General features: G+C 41.5%; 1 protein-coding gene across 1 annotated transcript in view; it reads right to left on the bottom strand.

The window, feature by feature from the left end:
* LOC126456767 (filamin-A) overlaps positions 1-20,956 on the bottom strand; it is an 885,319-nt gene that overhangs the window by 244,197 nt on the left and 620,166 nt on the right. Inside the window, exons 21-27 of the mRNA XM_050092525.1 lie at positions 4,171-4,317; positions 3,843-4,064; positions 3,463-3,630; positions 3,206-3,352; positions 2,409-2,627; positions 1,766-1,939; positions 1,461-1,613 (exon numbers count right to left, since the gene is read on the bottom strand). Coding sequence (XP_049948482.1) covers positions 1,461-1,613; positions 1,766-1,939; positions 2,409-2,627; positions 3,206-3,352; positions 3,463-3,630; positions 3,843-4,064; positions 4,171-4,317 — 1,230 coding nt within the window. The remainder of the gene's footprint in view (positions 1-1,460; positions 1,614-1,765; positions 1,940-2,408; positions 2,628-3,205; positions 3,353-3,462; positions 3,631-3,842; positions 4,065-4,170; positions 4,318-20,956) is intronic.

Here is a 20,956-nt window from a genome sequence, read left to right as displayed (position 1 = left end):
ATATCAACTATAATTACAAATGAATCAATTGTCTATTGGAAACGTCTGAACTTAACAGAGCATAACCACAGCAGTTTAAAACCCAATTTAAAACAGACAAAATATGATATACTTGAACACAAATTACCTACTACAGGAACTCACTTTTACTGAATGAGAACATTACAAATACTTCAGCTGTAGAAACTGAAGTCACTTCCTGCCTTCTTTTCCCTTTCAACAGAAAGCTATAGTAGAAAATAAAGTACCACAATGTGCCACAATTATAGTTGGCAATAATTAAAATATGTCATCTGAGTTTTGCTTTTTAGTCATCAACATTGTACTATACAACCAGTGTTCACAAAAACATTAATACTACTGAAGTACGAGGGCTATCCACAAAGTACATTACGTTTTGGAATTAAAAATAAATAAAGTATTGGAATTTTTTTTTTTATTATATACAGATGAAAGCCACACTTAAATACTACTTTTCTACATAGTTGCCATTTAAATTAAGGCACTTATCGTAGCGATGGACAAGCTTGGAAATTCCTTTGTCGTAAAATTCGGCCGCCTGCGCCTTCAACCACGTGGTTACCTCTTCTTGAAGCTGTGCGTCGTCATCAAAACACTGCATAGCCAACCACTTCTTCATTGCTGGGAATAAGTGGAAGTCGCTCGGTGCCAGGTCAGGACTGTACGGCGGATGAAGAAACAACTCCCACTTAAAAGATTAGAGAACTTCACGAGTGGCATTTGCCGTGTGGGCCCGGGCGTTGTCGTGAATCAGCAAGATCTTTGAACCCAACTTTCCCCTGCGCTTGTTTTGTATTGCTCTTCTGAGGTTGTGCAGAGTTTGGCAATACCTTTGAGAGTTTATTGTAGTGCCTCTTTCCAGGAAATCCACAAAAATCACACCTTTTCTGTCCCAAAAGACAGTCATTACATGGTTGAAGGCGCAGGCGGCCGAATTTTACGACGAAGGAATTTCCAAGCTCGTCCATCGCTTCGATAAGTGTCTTAATTTAAATGGCAACTATGTAGAAAAGTAGTAGTTAAGTGTGGCTTTCATCTGTATATAATAAAATAATTTTCCAATACTTTATTTATTTTTAATTCCAAAATGTAATGTACTTTGTGGATAGCCCTCGTACAATGGTCAACCAGCACAGCATTGCAAATTGACCTTAAGAAGTGTCTGTTGCTCTGAGACCTAACTTTACACACTTAACCAGCATCAAAACTCAAACAGTATCCAGCAAGTACTAGCATCAAGAAGATAGAAAACATCCGAAGAAGTTTAGAAAACAATAAATAGTTGAAAATATGCTACTGAAGGGTAGTAGGACAGGCTATGAGGTATGCTGTTTTACTTCAGAGTGATATACAATGAAGCATTCGAGAGGTTGCAGACACTACTTAAAAACCTACACCTAAGAGTTACTGTGAGAGTACCATGAAATTTCAACTCTTACCTTCCACATTGACTTCTATATCTTCAACACTTCCAGACACGTTGCTCATTGTAAAGAATGATGTCTTCCCGACGGCTGCAGAGGAAAGTGATGGTCCACTAACTGTTATTTGGTGTGGCGAGTCTCCTTGCACACGTGCCAGGAAAGGGGAGCCTGCAATATTGATGACAACCTTCATGTTGATTTAGTGTTTTCAACTGAGGAGTCTGTTTTGCAAAGTGCATTAATTTACAAACTATTTTGTAATATGGTTAATGACTACAAAATGCATATATTTCAAAATGCTCTTGGTACATCAGTCTTACCTGGAACACCTTCCTTGTTGAAATTAATGCTAATAACATGATCAGTCGGGTCAATTGGAACAAAGCTCACAGCAAAACGAGCGTTTCCCTGAGGATGCACTTGGGTCGGTATATTGTGACCACGAGCACTGATTGTTATTTCCAGGTTGCCTTCTCCAGCCTGGCTTGCATCAACTGTAAATAAATAAATAGAACACACAGTTTAATGCAGTTTATATTGTAGGTTAAATGACATTCAAGTAAAATGTGTGGCCAAGTAAAACATTATTTAGAATAATGATAGTAAAGTTAAATTAAACTGTAAATGAAAGATAAAGTTCTTCACTGCTAATAGCAGGTGACATCATAGAGAAAGTTATAAAAAATTGATAATTGAAAGCCTGTGGGTGTGCCTGAAAAGCTTAAAAGTTTAAAAACTGGGTTGTTTTGGAAATCAGCCTTGTGCAAACATAATAATTGTGTTTGCACAAGGCTGATATCCAAAACAACCCAGTTTTTAGATCACAAAGACGGAAGAACGAAAAGAGGAGCTTTAAACCTTAGTAAAATGAGTAACTTAAATTTTTTTTAAGAGGTTAAGACATTATCACTACAGCTACTGAAGAGTACCCAATGACAGAAAGTATTAAAAAATCAGACTCACCCATGAATTGCAGGGTCTTTCCAACAGAGCCCTTAGGCAAAGGACCAACAAACACACGTTTGGCATCATAGGCCTTAGCAATAAACGGTGTTCCACTCACAGCGTGGCCATTGTATTCGACTGTTATGGAATGTGCACCAACTTCACGGGGGGTAAACTCTGCTGTGAAGCCACTGTGTATGTTCCCAGTAACTTTAACAGGCAGCTCAGAAGATGGTCCTAGTAAAATGGCAGTGGAAAAAAAACTCATAACAACAGTGAATTTATAATAAATAAACAGATAAATAAATGAAAATTACAGGCATGTAAATGGATGCTGACTAATGGAATAAAAAACAGTGCATTCTTTAAATCTGAAATACAGGGCAATTTGGGGCCTTTTTAAACTGACAGTCACCACTACAGAAGAGGGAAATGACACCACTGGCATTCTCAGCACCTCATCAACAGAACGACATTGCTGGTACTGGGGGATACACGTGTCTGTAACCTTCATGTTTCTTTTTCTTAAGTAAGGAAACATTAATATGAGTGACAGCCTTCTCTATACAATATTTTCATAAATTGCCATAGCACATCCTTGGCAATTCATAACACTCCACTAAAAGTAACATAGCAAAAAATGGATGGATACAGCAAGAAATGTTAATAGGCTAACACAAACTATGTAATACCACAGTACCCAAATTTTAAGCCACAGTAAATTAAATACTAGTTGAACAGCTATACAATAGCAGTACTCAATTGTTAACCAAGTAATACAGTAAACCACGTAGATATAAAACTGAGAACTGTACCACGAACGGAAACGGCCAGCTCCGCGCTTCCACTGCCATCCACTGCCATGTGGAACCTCGCCACTTCGTTCACCGGTACGAGCTCGAGATTGCGCAAAGTCAGAGATACCCGGCTAGTATCAGACACTGAGCAAACAAATGGGCAACCTGGAGAAAATGACAGATGTTACAGCACTTTACAATAATAGTTTGCACACAAGTCACACGATACCTGTCGATAAGTACAAAAGTTAAGAAAGAATACAAGAGCACTATACCTGTAACAGTTTCACCATTAAATTTTATGTCAATCAAGTGTGACTTTGTCTGCTCAGGTGTAAAGCTCACAAGGCAGCGACCACCTCCGACAACCTGAACGTGATTAGGGACTTCACCCTCATTTATTGAGATTTCTAGCTGACCCTCTCCCGCTTGGCTTGCGTCAACTAGGGAAGGGGAGAAGATTAAAAACATTCACAGAGACAGTAGATAAATTTATTGAATGTGCTAACAGTGGAGCACTTGTCAAAAGAATATAGTCTAAGGGATAAACAGCACATTTAAAAGCAATGAACACTCTGTGGTAAATATGCAAATAACAAGAATTTTTGGAAATTACAAAATGAAGTAATGTAATACTGAATTACAATGCCAATACCTCTGAACTGGCACGGTTGTCCGACAACACCACTGGACACATCAGTGACACGAATGAGTGCGCTATTGTAGACTTTTGCAACCAGTGGACCAGCTGGCAACTTCTGGCCAGCAATAGACACTTCCACCAAATGACTTCCAACTTCTGTAGGCACAAATTCCACCCTGAATTCGCCACCCTTTTCCTCTACAAGCCGAGCTGCAACTGGTCGCTTTGATGGGCCTGTGGAAAAACTTCCCATATAATGTAAGAGAAACAGTAAGGCTGATGTGTAGCACTGTATTTACGAAATCAATGTGTACAAGGTGACTAGTATACCGATACTTGCTTATTATCTGAATGTCTATGTCGTCCCTTGAAAAGCCTGGAGCACTGAGTTCAAATGTTGCAGTTGTTCCGGCAGCAACAAGCCGCACAGCCTCTCCCAGCACAGCCATCTTGGGGCCCGTCATTACTGCTACCTGCCAGGGACTCCCTGAAAAGAAAATTAACAAGATGGTATTACTTTATATTTGCTCATAAAAAGGAGATAAGCAGTATCAACTATTACTTACTGCAACTGCTACACACTATTTACCTAAACTGATGACCAGCAATGACGGAGTGCACTACAGATAAACAATTCAGAAAACAACCAAAGTTAAGAATCGTGGGTCACTTATCTCTTTGAGGGTTTTATGTACAGTCTTAGGTCCAGATCATCTGCACTGAAGACAAGTGCATGCCCAAGGTGAAAGAAAGTTCACTCTTGGGCTCATGTACAAACCAAGTATGACAGATACACAGTCCTATAAAGGTTGCTGAAAAAATACAGTAAAGTTCAAATCTGTGGTTTGATGTCTTACTTTGACCTTAAAAGAGGGAGAGGGCTATTAAATAACTGACTGTTATTTTAAAATTCTTGAAGGCAATGCGTGGCGGGGTGGGCGATGCCAATCACATTTTTGGGCTACTGATCACGAATTTGTCAGGGACGTTAAGTTCATGGTGGAAGTGAAGAACATTGGGCTCGTTGTGTGGGATTCAAAACAATCCAATGAGCGAAATATTTAGTCACTGCATTGTTTTTGGTATTAGTTGTACAAATATAATTGCTTTTAGGTCTATAGGCAACACAAATGCGAAACGTGAGTTGCAGGTTTTCAACTACAAGCATCTTTCTTACACAATATCAATAAGAAACATGAGAAAATCACTGCCCATCTGCGCTTATGAATAAAACTCTCTGCGAACAATATGCAATGAAGGTCAAGTTTAATTAAAGCTGCCACGTTCAAGTGATACGCCCCACCTCCTCCCTTTCCCGTGTCCCAGTGGGATTAAAACTCATGATTTTCCTTAACCAAAAACTGCACACAATACCTTACACTACAAACACTATTTTCCTTTGAGCATTAAACATAGTTCACGCGAAAGCTATTTCCCTCAACCAGCTGCAAGAACAACACATAGCGCTTCGAATCTGGAACTTGGAAAGCTTCACCATGCCGTTTTTTTTTTTTTTTTAACTAAATAAAACCCACCAGTTCGTTGTTAACGTCCAGTGTTGCCGCGAAATTGTAACAACAGTAACAACACCTCTACGTCACCATACCAGGTAGTGACTGTCGTGACAGACAAACCCGCTGTAGAAAGGAGTGGGCAATAGCCGACACATCGCTCGGCTTGACGTCACGGCGTTGGTGCCGCAACAAGCGCATTCCAGCACGAACGGTGGCCAGTTGGCAACACTGCGCAGGTGCGATCGAGGCCACAGGTAGGCTGGCTCAGCTACCGGGTGGGGGGCTGGGCGGAGGCGGTGGTCGAGGGCGGCATCCGAAAACAAATCACACCGGCACTGTCTTGCCATTCCGGGCACACAGTGTCCGGACTCAGGAGGGCATGTCCGAAGGCCGCACAGCTCCCGCGCAGTACGCAAAGATAAACATGCAGCTACACAGTTCGTACACGGAATATATCGAACAACGTAATCCTATCTGCAGACATAGCGAGTAACACTCGTGATGAACGGAATTAAAAAACAAATCTACGTGCAATGACTGGGAAATGCGTTTCATCTTATCCCGCGCAGTACGCAAAGATAGACATGCTGCTACACAATTCGTACACGGAATATACCGAACATCGTAATCCTATCTGCAGACATAGCGAGTAACACTCGTGATGAACGGAATTAAAAAACAAATCTACGCGCAATGACTGGGAAATGCGTTTCATTTTTTTACGCTAAACTCAGTGCTATCTCTCTGTCCACCTATTGAAGTCTCTGGCATATATTCAGTAATCTCTCTTCCTAAAGGTATGCTTATGTTTGACATATTCAGTCCGATATTAGATAAAACAATTTCGAGACGTCATAATATTCGACTTTTGGAGGGGTACGCGATTTTGTTCTCTTAGCTAAAGTTTATATACCTCATGTCCTTCTCATATATTACACCAAATTTTATACTTGACGAACTTCCCACTCGGCAGTCAAATTCTTCATTTTGCTCTGATGGCGTTGAATTCCATTACCGTCCGGTATTTCCTTAATTTTACTCTATAGTCCATATCTACACCTGTATACATATCCGCAAACCACTGTGAAGTACATGTCGGAGGCCAGTTAACGTTAGCACGGTACCTGGTCTGGGCTGCTTCCCGTCCCAATCGCGTAGAGAGCGATTGAACAATAACTGCTTAAATGCGTCTGTGAGGTCTGTGATTTGTCTAGAGGAACGATACAGGTTCTCCGCTCCAGAACGCTTCTTCAATCTTGGTTAATAAGTCATGTCTATCTTCAGGGGTTTACTAATTCAAGTTTTCGACATTTGTGTGTGGCCTGCTGTGCGCCTAATAAACTTTGATTATTCCTGCTTACATTCTCTGTACACGATCAGTAGTCTATCTATCCTAACTAGTAGAGGTAGAGGTCCGGCCAGGGGCGCCCACAGATAGGGCCAGCTGCTCCCAATGAGAATTCATTCATTTTACGAACATGAGAATGGGCCCAGTACCTATGACCTAAAATACCTGGAAAATTACCTCTAACACGACCTGAAGAAATCGATCATATTGACGTCAAATAATGTATAACATATATAAAGTAAGTTATAAAAGGGGCCCGAGAAATGCCAAACTTCGTAGGAAGTTGGAACTGGACAATTTAAAATCGCCACGAATTTGTTCAAGTAATCTAATTGTTTGAAGATGTACAGTAATTGTTGTATAGCCATCTTTGAGATTTTCAAGTGTATAACTCAGCATGCAGATTGTCTCGAAAGTCAGGGAGCATCTGTTGTCGAACAACATACGCTTGTGTGTTAGAAAATCTTTTTCAGCATTTGCTGAAACAACTGGCGTATACACCATGACATTTTCCTTTAGCTTCAAAAACGAATTTCAAAAATCGGAACACGAATATCGATATTTCACAAAATAATGGAATTTACGTTTGGCTCGATATTTACAATTTTATTTAAATACCCATACTGGTACAAATTAACAGAAGTGTATGGCGCGATAATAACAGTAAGCAGACGAAACACGAATTTATTTTCAACATGTGGAAATAGATTCTTGACCGACATAGTTGCGTTTTTCCTCGCACTGTTCGTTCCTGCCAACATTACAAGAATAAGAGTTGTGTTACAAAGTGATGTTAAACACAAACATTTAAAAGAAGGAAGTAATGCCACCTAAAAGCCGAAAGCTAAACTCCAGAAAATCACGCCGCGTCACCCTAGGCGGATGCGGCACAGAGGGTCACGGGGCCATCACGCAGCTGCCGCGTCCGCTGGCGACTGTGAGCAGCTCTCAGTCGGGGTCACGAACCTGAGTGCATCCCGTCGCCGTGCTCCCACGCTGAAGGACCTGTGGCGCTACCGAGAACTGAACCTGGACCCGATGCGCTCAACAGTCGGCTACGGAGGTGGACAGAGAGTGACATCATCCTCGGAAAATAAGTACTGTAGGGCACCTAATGACGAAAAACACAAAATTAAATTTACATTTCTACAGCCAGAATGATCCACCTCCGCAGTCCAAGTCCCTAGCCGACGCCTGTGCAATGGTGGTCAAGTCGGCGGTAAGCCGATTCGAATCCCGGAGGTGTAAAGTTTTCAATGCCAGTGTTTGGCTGACAACAGCAAGAGAGATGGCTCTTAAATTTTCTGACCACCAGTATTCTCGTCTAAATCCGAAAGTAAATTCCAAGTATCGCTGCAGTGCCTCACGGAGGAGTTGTCGATGACGATCCGTTCATCGGGGTGGGACTGTAAGCTGTTCGACAGGGATAGGCACCGCGTGTCACTGCGGAACTTAGAGTTTCGTAGCCACAACATTAGGGATTGCAGTACTTGTGGACAATGCGTAGCTCATAAGGAATGAAAGATTTCAAGTCAACAGACTCTGGGAATTACTAATAGGGTGTAATAAATTGAAACGAAACTGTCAATCGACTGAGTGAGGAAACTACTACGTGTGCACATCGCCCCATTAAGTAAGGAAAAAGTTACTCCCACAGTACCCCACGTCATTATAGCTTACAAACCTCAAGTAGTTATTGATGTAGCAAAAAGTTGCTCGGCAAAAGCCTTCTCTTTCAGAATGGGTAAAAAACGTCGGCACTGATTTAAAGTAGTAGGCTGTGTTATATTTCCTTTCGTTTGCTGAAGGGGTCTACGCATATACTGTGTGGCCGCAGATCGGTACTTGTTGGTAAAAGTAGGAAACTACTTGAGTAATTATTGTACAGTACCCTTCAGTTCGTCAATTTCACAACCACTACTGCAAATAAGTATCACAGCTGAGCTGAGAACGAAAGCCTCTGCAGTGCGTTGTCAGGAAACACAGGTGACCGCTACGGCGCGAGTGTGGATGAATCTCGATTTGTCCACGGCCAATAATGAGTTGTAAGTAAAGAGTTACGCGGAAACATAGTTACTTATAATTTTGTGCATTGTGAGCTGCAAACGAATAGTAAATAGGGCGAAAACATTACCAATACTCGTACCCGATTTGTACCCCGTTAACAAATCAGAACTGAAACGGACGGAATCCATACACGTTATAAAAATGAACAAATATATGTGTGTATATATGCATGTAAGTTCTTCGTCTCCTGCTAAACCACTGGACCAATTTTACTAAACTTGGTACACGTATTACTTCCTCTCCGGAAAGAATCTCTGTGGGGATAAGAACCACCTACCTATCAACGGGGTGGGGTGGGGGTGGGTGAAAAAGAGGTGCAGCCCACGATGCACCAACGCCCAGTCTTTATTCGACCAGTTTTTGAGAATGAGTGCACTTTGTGACTTGCAGCAAACCTCATACTATACTTCAAACATGTATGAAACTTGTTCTCGCTGACAACCTCTACAAAATCATAAAAAGAAAAAAAAATGTCTCTCACTACGTTTTCGCTATTCATGCAACAAAACTGCCGCTCGAGGCATGATACTTTAATTTATTACTTATTAACTCTGAATAAATTCGCGACACATTTCCCAGACAGTTTTCACCTATACCACAGGACGTAACAGCAAAATTATGTAAGTGTACGACACGTAGTTGAGAAGACAACAGTGGGACGTGTGGTAATTTGCCGCATCGTGCGTGGCGTTTAAATTTATTATTTCTTTGCTACCTAACTCCATTCACGGCAGTATCCACATATGCCGGTGAATGTACCTTCAAAAAAGATCACGTAGTTCAGGCGATAAGACGTCAAATACTGAGAGGCACGGAAAACTGCCGCATTACGCACGATGTTTAAATTACTACGTGACCTCTAACTCTATTCGCAACACATTTCGCAGACAGGATGCACATATATCACTGGATAAAACTAAACTAAACTCCTCCTAAAAAGGCCACGAAGGCCCAACGGTACCGACCGGCCGCAGCGTCATCCTCAGCTCATAGGCATCATCACCGGAGGGGCACGTGGTCGGCACACCGCTCTCCCGAGACCGGAGCCGCTACTGCTCAATCCAGTAGCTCCTCAGTTTGCCTCACAAGGGCTGAGTGCACCCCCCGCTTGCCAACAGCGCTCGGCAGAGCGGATGGTTACCCATCCGAGTGCTGGCCCAGCCCGACAGCGCTTAACTTCGGTTATGTTCAGGGAGCCGGTGTTGCCACTGCGGCAAGGCCTTTGGCTATATATCACAGGATGCACCTGCAAAATTATATCATTCTATATATCAGGTCAGGAGATACGATCTTATAAACACTGATAGGCGTGAAAATAAAACTGCAGGGTGATTTCGCTACCTGTACAGACGATATATGTGAATAGTATAGCTTGGCGGTTTTTAGTCGAGATAACGATTGTCTCACATACGTGTCAGGTTTCACATCCAGTGTCAGGTCAGGTACTTGGCTCCCTGCCCCTTGGGAAACCACCAGGAACTGATCAATGACACCCAGTCTGCAAGTCTTAAGCAATTGTGCAATAATGGTCACGTGACATAAAATTGGAGGGAAATACCTCCCTATTTCTCTGAGCCAATGGCAACACAATAAACTGGCGGGAAACCCAACTAACCAATGACAAATCAAGTACTGCTGCCCAATTCCAACTTTTATAGCTCAAGCTGTGTATATTTGTTAGTAACAAATTGTACTAAGGCTGGCGTCACACTGGCACTGATACCGCTGATAATTGGGACATAGTTCGGAATCTGTGGCCTCAAATCGCAGGTTTGCTGCTAACCACACGTAGGCAAAATCTTTATAAAAAATTTTAGGTGTAGAGTACAGTCTCGAAACATAATTTGTTCGAGTGACAAGTACGGCGTGTCTTGATTAAAGTTATTGTAGTGGATCCTTTTGCGTTTTGGTAGGTGGACATTAGATGTCTGCAAATTATTATTACTGCTTACTGGCTTTTATGCCAGTAGGCTGGTGATTCAGTTGCATGAAGTGGTTTGGAAATATAGTGTGTGTACGTTTTTCCACTTTTCATTGCGTTAGTGTTCTGAGTATCTTATTCCAAACTTCATGTTTGTCCATCCCACTTAGGCTGAATGATTGGCATTGAAGGTTAATTGGAGTATGTCTGCACACCTTCAAATAATTCGACAAATGAATTTCGAGCTCTATTAAAAAATTCCATACTGACGTTAAAGATCCAGTTCTGGCTCAACTAAAACTAGAACTGACACTGATATTTGACATTTAATCTTTACAGTAATTAGGCCTATACTATGTTCTGAAAATTAGTTTCAATGTTTTTGTGTGATGTGTAGGATGGTGTATACAATGCCCTAAATACTTATTTAAAAGCTAATATTTTCACTCTTGCACCCCAAACAGAACTTTTTACTTTATTCTATGCCGAATTTTGGAACTATGCTTCCAGACAGAGCACTAAAAGACACTGTAATATTTATTAAAAGCTGCACTCAATCTGAAATAATACTGCCACAAGAAATTTTGTCACTTCCTTTCTCAAATACACTGGGCAAGTGCTTAAATATCAGTGAAGTTTTCAGTGCTAGAATCCGGTTATCTCAGTATAATTCCAGTATTGCATTAATTTTCACAATTTTTAGAACAGAGTGACCTGCTGTGAAACCACAGTTCTACCTTTCATTAATTAAATGCTCGCTTACTAACACACAATTTTACCCGTGTATCGTACAATAGAAACATCTACTTCCACCGTGTAAATTAGACATCATGTGCTCATTATGTCATTGGCAAAACCATTATACACCTATGTCCTGCCACTGTAGCCTAGCAAACCACACTCTTGGTGTGGGGTTATCATTGAAACTACATATCTTTGCAATACACATGTTATCTTCTTCAGAGGTAGCGATCCCTCGTGATGCTAGTCGGTAGTGAGTGAAAGAAAGTGACATCACAAAGTTACAGCATTTTTAACTTCTGTGGCATGTTTTTTTTCTTCTCTCATATATTCGTAAAACTTGTCTGGTAAATCCAGTAACTGAAGACAAGAGTGTACATTACTCGCAACGATCTTTTTGGAACAGATATAGCTCATTTACACGGATCGGCATCTTTTTAATAGCAGACGCCGCTATGCAGCACCCGTCTCCAAACACGGACGAGTTGTAGTATCTATCCCATCCTTGGAGGTTAAAATCTCACCTAACCTCTTCAGCCCCACCAAAAACTGACGAACAACATGAGACGCGCAGCGGCCGAGCTGTCGGCGAGCTCTGGCGAGCCGTCCGCCGACCCCTGTCACCGCCACCATGGGCGAAGCCCAAGTCATCTACCTCGAGATTTGTTTGTTACTAACAATTTAATACTCAGTCATTCGAGGCGCCGCCAGAGACAGCACCCTGGCAGTAATATAGGTCTGTACTCTTTCTCACTATTCCACAATTTTACTTTTTTATCCATATTTATTGCATTTTCCCCATTTTACCTAATTTCACCCATTTCCATATTTTACCCATTTTCATATTTTACCCATATTTTCCACAATTTTTTGTTTCATAATTGGTGCACTTGAATGAGTACGGTTCACTGTGGAGCTTTCCGGAACACGGAGAGGATCAGGCAGTGTTTATTTGTTAATAACAAATTACATTAAGTAACATCACTCGAGGTCTTTAATATTATGTGATTCGAGGCACCAGAGGTGGCCACAACAAGCAAGACAAGTAAATACTCCCATTGTTCCCCAATTTTGTGTGTTTTAGCCCATTTGCGTACTTTCCCCTTTCTTTCCATAATTTTCTTGGTTTATTCCTGCGGCACTCTGCAGCTGGACAGCGTAGGGAAAGGTTGTACACTGTGTTTATTGTTAATGACAAATTTTGTTAAGTCATGTCATTCATGTTAATAACAATTCAATATTTCGTCATGTAAGGTACTAGCCGAAGCAAAACCTACGCAAAGTCTACCCCAACTTTAGGAATTATTCACCTACTTCCGTATTTTTTTCCGCATTTCCCACAATTTCCACATTTTATGCAATTACGCAGTATCCACCGCACTGTTCTCACCGTCGCGTCGATGTTATGATGCTCTCAGCCAATCACAATGCACCTTGGGCCCAATTTATTTATCATTGCTAAACCACCATTTCTTTACTAGGGTTTGTGCAACGTTATAGTGTTACGAACGAACCCATACGTAGAAATAAATGATGTCACAGCAAATTCTATAAGCACTATCGATTTTACACCAAAGATAATGAATAAGAAATTCCACACAGCGGTAAACCCCATGCTACTGTTGTTACCACTGCATTACTAGATTGCATGACATCACGTAAATTCTGAGAATTAGCAACTGCTAACCAAAGATGTTACAGGTATACGAAATACCACATCACGACCTGCTAAGCCACATCACAGTAAAATTCAGAAATTTCCATTCAAAGACGCTGTGTATGTATGCAGCACAGCGCTACAAAAGAGATACGTATCAAGAGAGACAGCTGAATAGTATTTCTGTATCTGATTCTTCTGACATAGTATATGCTTGCAGTCTGTTAGTTCGTCCACACTTCTAGGTGAATTGTGTTCATTCATCGCCTCCGTGAGGTTAGCTTGGTGGTAACACCTAGCAGAAATACTGCAGCTCAGTTCATAAACTATTGCAGAGGCAACACCCTTCAAATTCCGACGCATGGTGTTTGGCTACAAACACTGCTCAACTCCAGCAATGATCGATAAAGTTGTAAAATTACAGGTTTATTTATTTAATCGTATGGTAATTTTATACAATATACAGTTGATATAAGGCAAATGATTTTATACAATATACATATGATATAAGACAAGATTAAACCTTAAAGTTCGTGTTTTTCAACCAGTTAATTAAGCTGGGTGTGAGACTGAACACGTCATCGGGAATTCCAGGGTATGAATGAAGTGGACAGCGACGGACTAAATGTTCAATTGTCTGCTCTTCTTGATTACATTCACACATTGGTGAACTGATCCAGCCCCATTTGTACCTGAAGGTTTAGGTGTTCGTTTTTCCCGCGCGCTGTTCGGGAGTGGAACGGTAGAGAGAGAGTATGATTGTGGTTCGATGAACCCTCTGCCAAGCACTTAAATGTGAATCGCAGAGTAGTCATGTAGATGTATATGTAGATGAAGTAGCTAAAACAACCATGTCCAGTCCTTAACCTGTTGAGGAGGCACCAAAGTTTCCTTGGTAGATCAAAACCTTTTGGCTTCTTTGTGGGATCAAGGTGATGGGCTCTTGTTCCCAACGTTTTGTTGTCCATTCATGCTTCCAACTTTCATTTAGATCAAAACCATCCACGATGAGTTGTCCTGCAGTAACACTTGCTGGTCTTCTTGATCGCAATCGTTGATGTGGCAGATGACAGAATTCCTGGTGCAGTGGTAGAGAAGGTGATACAGAGATTTTCTTGGCCTCCCTCGGTAGAGCTTGTTTCCGCCTTAAGTGAGGTGGAGGGATGTGCCTCAGTACAGGTAACTAGTGGCACGGGGTTGATTTGATGCAACCAGTAATGCAGCGCATTGTGTCGTTAAGTTTTGTGTCTACCTTCTTCACATGTACACTTTCCAACCAGACAGGTGCACAGTACTCGGCAGCAGAGTACAGTTAGACGCAGACAGTCAGCAGAGGTCCCCAGGTTGTGCCACTGAGCTTATGTAGTATGTTGTTCCTTGCAGCAACTTTATGAGAAAGCTTGGTGATGTGCTATTTGTAGCTCAGGGTTCTATCAAGAGTGATTCCGAGATATTTTGGAACAGGATTGTACCTCAATGTTTGTCCATTGAGCAGAACTCTTGGTTTGTAGTTCGCAGCACGATTCGCTAGATGGAAACAAGAGACTTCAGTTTTTGATGTGCTTGGGATTAGTCTCCAGGTCTTAAAGTTAACATCTTCCGTAAGAATTCGTTCACCATCTTCGAAATTACTGCTCTGTTCTACCTGAGCGATGTCATCAGCATAGATGAATATAGTTGATATTGTGGTTGGTAAATCATTAATGTATAAATTGAATAGTGATGGGGCTAAAATAGATCCTTGTGGTAGTCCATTATTTAGTTTCCGTTTGTGGCTTTTAGAGCTGCCTAGAAACACTTCAAACTGCCTTTCACTAAGCATGCTGGAGATTAGATCCACAGCTTCTCAACTTGGTACAACTTGCAGTAGCTTGTAGACCAGTCTCTGCCGCCGGACAGTGTCATACGCGGCTGTCAGGTCGATGAAGACAGCTGTTGATTTCAGATGGCCTTGAAAACCTGCTTCAATATGGGTAGTTATGGCAAGAACTTGATCGGTGCAGCTGCGTCCTTGTCTGAAGCCAGCTTGTTCAGGAGCGGTAGCAGCCTCGATGAACGGTGCTATTCTGGTTGGGACGATTCGTTCTAAAAGTTTGAATGTACAACTGAGCAGTGCTATAGGGCGGTAGCTTTCAGGGCTGTCTTCAGGCTTGCCAGGTTTGAGAGTGGCTATAACTTTCGACAGTTTGAATTGTCTGGGAAGTTTGTTCTCTTTGAGGATGTAAGTGAAGAGCGAAGTGAGCCAGCGTATGCAGTGTGGGCCCATGTTCTTAAAAAATTCATTAGAGATGTTGTCGGGGCCAGCAGCCTTACCGACTTTCAGTTTCTTGACAGCACTTTCTACTTCCGCTATGGAGAAGGGCCTGGAAAGCGGCTCGTTTCTTGGGGCTCTGCGCTTGAGGTTAGAGAGTTTACAGTTTACTGCTCTGGTATGATTCTTGTCTCTATTTGCCCTTGCGATCCGGTTGACAATGAGGTTGGGACTCAATTTAGGATACGGCTTTTTGAGGTGTTGCTTGCCACTTAGCCCATTCAAGACTCTCCATGCTTTCCTACTTGACTTGGCAAGGTTCATTTCTTTGAGTACTGCTTCCCATTTCTCTCGTCTGTTTTTGTTTAAAGAGAGGAGTAGCTGTGAGCCCACCGTTTGGTTTCCAGAACTTTGGTATTCTTGATATAAAGCCTCACTTTCTTGGTTCCGGCCAGGCACATATTCCTTTCTGTAATACCTAGGAATGTTTGACTTAGCAGCTTTGATAGCTAGTCCAACGAATTCATCGTAGTGGTTTGCTGTTGTCTGAAAGTTCTACGCAGCTAAGTCGGAGTCAAGGTCTTTTGAGAATCCATCCCAGTTAGCTCGTTGAAAATTTCGTCTGGGTAGGGGCATTGAGTTCACAAGGGGAAATTTTAAACCAATTTCTGTCATAACAGGACGGTGTTGGCAGTATGGGAAGTTAGACAGAACAGTGCGAGTGGCGTTAAGTGGTTGATCTAGCTGATCTTTGGGCACAAATACCAAGTCTGGGTTGCAATCCTTATTCCAGCGTGTAGAGTAGAAGGTTCCCTTGTCTTTCACATCAGAGACCAAGTGCATGCTGGTAGTTTTTGCCCAACGAGCTAGTAACTCCCCATTGACATCGACGGTGTCGTACAGCCAGTCCGTGTGATGGCTGTTAAGGTCTCCAGTGTATATATAAGGGTGATCGAAAGCCGGAAGAACTGTGGAGGTCCAATTCACACTTGAGGGCTTGTACAGGTTGACAATTTTTAAGTCGTTTACCTGGATTACTATTGTGTAGATGTGGTTAACGTCTGTAGAATCAATTACTTGCACTCCATTTAGGCTTGACTTCACATAAGTGGCTGTTCCATATTGTGGATGGTGGATAGCTTCGACCAGAGTACCTCGCTGACACCTTTGCAAATAAACGTTGCTAAACAGTTTAAGTGCCAAGCAGTCTCCTCTGCTCCTCCCCATTCTCCGAACCAATGAGAAACAGTATCCCGCTCCTCCTCAACCATCCATACTCCAATTAACCTTCAATGCCAATCACTCATCGGCAGCTGAGAGGTGTCGTAGCAACTCTAATCTCTGAGTAAATAAAACATTTAGCCCCAGGGATCCACATACTCAAAGTATGGGCATTGGCCGACAGCAATCACGGGAACACATCCTGCGCAAACTGATAAATGGGAGAATATCTGACCTGCGCGTTGTGAGCAGTAATGGAAAAGAAATTCTTACTTACCGCCTGTGATCATGGCGTCCAGAACACTGACACCAATCCACAATTATAAGCGAAACTGAAGCCGAGCAGTGCCTACACACTGTGAGTGAGTCTCTAATCACTGGAAGCTCTTTGATAGGCATACCAGTGTGTCATCAGCTAATGCAACCACAGGACACTCAACGAATAAAACAGCCGGAAGTGTTCTTGTTACACATCTCTCTCTCTTTCTAAATACTGAGAATACCAATAATGAGATGCTACTAATCGTTCAGAAATGGTTCAAATGGCTCTAAGCACTTTGGGACTTAACATCTGAGGTCATCGGTCCCCGGACATCACACACATCCATGCCCGAGGCAGGATTCGAACCTGCCACCGTAGCAACAGCGCGGTTCCGGACTGAAGCGCCTAGAACGGCTCGGCCACAGCTAACGGCTACTAATCGTAGCAGACTTCATCTGCACTGCGAGAATTTATTAAGTCAATTGCACTACGAATGTTCCACAGTAACTTGTATTTACAGTCGTTATGTGAGCCATCAAAAAATGCGTTCTCACTATGTATGTATGTAGTAGTACATTACGATCAGTGTATGACAAAGCAGACTACAACAGTTTTTCCGTTGTTGCTGTTGTGGTCTTCAGTCGGAAGACTGGTTTGATGCAGATCTCCACGCTACACTATCTAGTGCTAGCCTCTTCATCTTCGAATATCTCCTGCAACATACATCTTTCTGAATTTGCTTAGTGTATTCATTTCTAGATCTTTCTCTACGATCTTTGCCCCCCACACGGCCCCCAACACTAAACTGAAGATACTTCGACGTCTCAGAATGTGTCCTATCAAGCGATCAATTCTTTTGGTGAAGTTGTGCCACAAATTTCTTTGTCTCGCCAATTCTAATTAGTATTTCCTCATTAGCTACATGATCGACCCATCTAATCTTCAGCATTCTTCTGAGTACTGAAATGATTCTCGGTATAGATTGGCTAGATAAAGAAAAAGTTATTATTGATTGTAGCCAGGAAGGGGTCAAAATTAACAATGCATCAGCGAATTTGGAAATAAACTTTGAGGAAAATGGGAAGGTGTTCGATTCAGAAATTGGTTCTTTATTGTTGGAGATTGACCAAGGGTATGATGGTTTTACAAACATGTATGAAATGTACCATGTTAAGAGGTTAATAGATGAGAGTGACAGGCAAGGGACTGGTTTCAAAGAAATTATGGAAAATTTGAAGGAGATATCTACTGATCAGAAAATAGAATTCCTTGATCTTTTAGAAAGTAATAGCACCGTGTTTTCGGACAAACCTGACCTAGTTAAGAACTTCGAATACCAGATTGAGACATTAAAGCATAAACCTTTCTTTGTAAGACCGTTTTCGATACCCATATCAAAGAGGCAGGCCGTTCAAGTGGAAATAGATAAAATGATAGAATGGGGCAGGTTTATATCGGACTTTGAGAATGTCATGAACATCTTACATCATGAGTCTACTGGGTTCCCACCGGAAGAAATTTTGTTAGCCAGCAGAAGTAAAAGTTTAATTGAGGAAAAGCTAGAGTTTCCGCCTTGTACAAGCTTGTGGTTGAGTCAAAAGAAAAAATTAGTGAGAAAAAGGGCAAAGCAAAAAGCTGAATCTAGATCTAAAAGACATGATAAAAACCTGGAAGTTTCAAAATTTAAAATTGGGGATTATGTTCTTTTAAAAACCCACGAAAAATCTAGTCAACTGAACCATGAAATTTCCAAATTTAAATATATTTATAATGGACCGTATATAATACAGAACATTCCACACGATAATGCTTACTACCTGATCTACCCAAAAGCCAAGAGACCTATAGGTGTAAGAAACGTTGTGGACCTGAAACTGTATGTTCCTAGGAGTGAGTGACCTAAGTTCTCTCAGAAAGCAATCTGCAGTTAATGTGCTGTATCTTATGATGAAACTATTTTATTCTAAATGTAACAAATCTTTGTAAATGTATGTGTACCAATGCCAGTGTGCTAATGTACTTATGTAAGTTTCAGTTTACCAAATGTACTATAAATGTAAACATGTATGGAAAAAAGGGCTGAAAAGAAAAAGCAAATGCTGCAAGCCAAATAAAAGATGGGACTGCCAAAAATCAAAGGGGGCAGTACGTGAGTCGTGATATAAAGGACTGCCAAACACCAAAGAGGGCAGATAAATAGTCAAAGGAGAATTGTAAGTGTGGTACAGGTAATGTGATAAAATGATGCGAAATGGACTGCCCAAATCAATCTGAATAATAGGCAACAAATATATGTAGTGATTTTTATAAATAGTATTGTGTTTATTAGTAAAAAGTGAAATGGACTGACATTCAATCCAAGCAGCAACAAATTATTTTATAGTGTATATAGGTATTTGTATATGCTTTGTAGTTAAGAGTTAGGGTTCCAAATTTTGACTTTATTTCCCTGAGAAATTTAATGATAATAAGTAATTTGCTAATTAAAACATATTGTGATAGCAGGTTGGGCTGTGCCAAAGGCTCTTAAGTAAATGACAGGCAAACATTTCTTGATATATTAAAAGATATAGATATAGGTAGAGACATCTCACTAGGGGTAAGATAGATACTGCCTACAGGAAAATTAAAGAGACCTTTGGAGAAAAGAGAACCACTTGTATGAATATCAAGAGCTCAGGTGGAAACCCAGTTCTAAGCAAAGAAGGGAAGCAGAAAGGTGGAAGGAGTATATAGAGGGTCTATACAAGGGCGATGTACATGAGGACAATATTATGGAAATGGAAGAGGATGTAGATGAAGATGAAATGGGAGATATGATGCTGCGTGAAGAGTTTGACAGAGCACTGAAAGACCTGAGTCGAAACAAGGTCTCGGGAGTAGACAACATTCCATTAGAACTACTGACGGCCTTTGGAGAGCCAGTCCAGACAAAACTCTACCATCTGGTGAGCAAGATGTATGAGACAGGCGAAATACCCTCATACTTCAAGAAGAATATAATAATTCCAATCCCAAAGAAAGCAGGTGTTGACGGATGTGAAAATTACCGAACTATCAGTTTAATAAGTCACGGCTGCAAAATACTAACGCGGATTCTTTACAGACGAATGGGAAAACTAGTAGAAGCCGACCTTGGGGAAGGTCAGTTTGGATTCCACAGAAATATTGGAACACGTGAGGCAATACTGACCCTACGGCTTATCTTAGAAGCTAGATTAAGGAAAGGCAAACCTACGTTTCTAGCATTTGTAGACTTAGAGAAAGCTTTTGACAATGTTAACTGGAATACTCTCTTTCTCATGGCTACACTCCATGCAAATACGTTCAGAAACGACTTCCTAACACTTAAATCAATACTCGATGTTAACAAATTTTTCTTCTTCAGAAACGCTTTCCTTCCCATTGCCAGTCTACATTTTATATCCCCTCTACTTCGACCATCATCAGTTATTTTGCTCCCCAAATAGCAAAACACCTTTACTACTTTAAGTGTCCCATTCCCTACTCTAATTCCCTCAGCATCACCCGACTTAAATAGACTACATTCCATATTTCTGGTTTGGCTTTTGTTGATGTTCATCTTATATCCTCCTTTCAAGACACTGTCCATTCCGTTCAACTGCTCTTCCAGGTCCTTTGCTGTGTCTGACAGTATTACAATGTCGTCGGCGTACCTCAAAGTTTTTATTTCTTCTCCATGGATTTTAATTCCTACTCCGAATTTTTCTTTTGTTTCCTTCACTGCTTGCTCAATATACAGATTGAATAACATCGGGGAGAGGCTACAACCCTGTCTCACTCCCTTCCCAACCACTGCTTCCCTTTCACGCCCCTCGACTCTTATAACTGCCATCTGGTTTCTGTACAAATTCAGAAATGGCTCTGAGCACTATGGGACTTAACACCTGCCATCAGTCCCTTAGAACCTAGAACTACTTAAACCTATCAAACCTAAGGACATCACACACATCCATGCCCGAGGCAGGTTTTGAACGTGCGGCCGTAGGAGTTGTGCGGTTCCGGACTGAAGCGCCTAGAACCCCTCGGCCACCACGGCCGGCTGTACAAACTGTAAATAGCCTTTCGCTCCATGTATTTTACTCCTGCCACCTTGAGAATTTGAAAGAGATACAATATGTGG

The sequence above is a fragment of the Schistocerca serialis genome, chromosome 2 (assembly GCF_023864345.2).
Source record: "Schistocerca serialis cubense isolate TAMUIC-IGC-003099 chromosome 2, iqSchSeri2.2, whole genome shotgun sequence".
Classification (NCBI taxonomy): domain Eukaryota; kingdom Metazoa; phylum Arthropoda; class Insecta; order Orthoptera; family Acrididae; genus Schistocerca; species Schistocerca serialis.
Note: the sequence above shows the minus strand (reverse complement) of the source record. Positions and strands in the feature narration are given on the sequence as shown.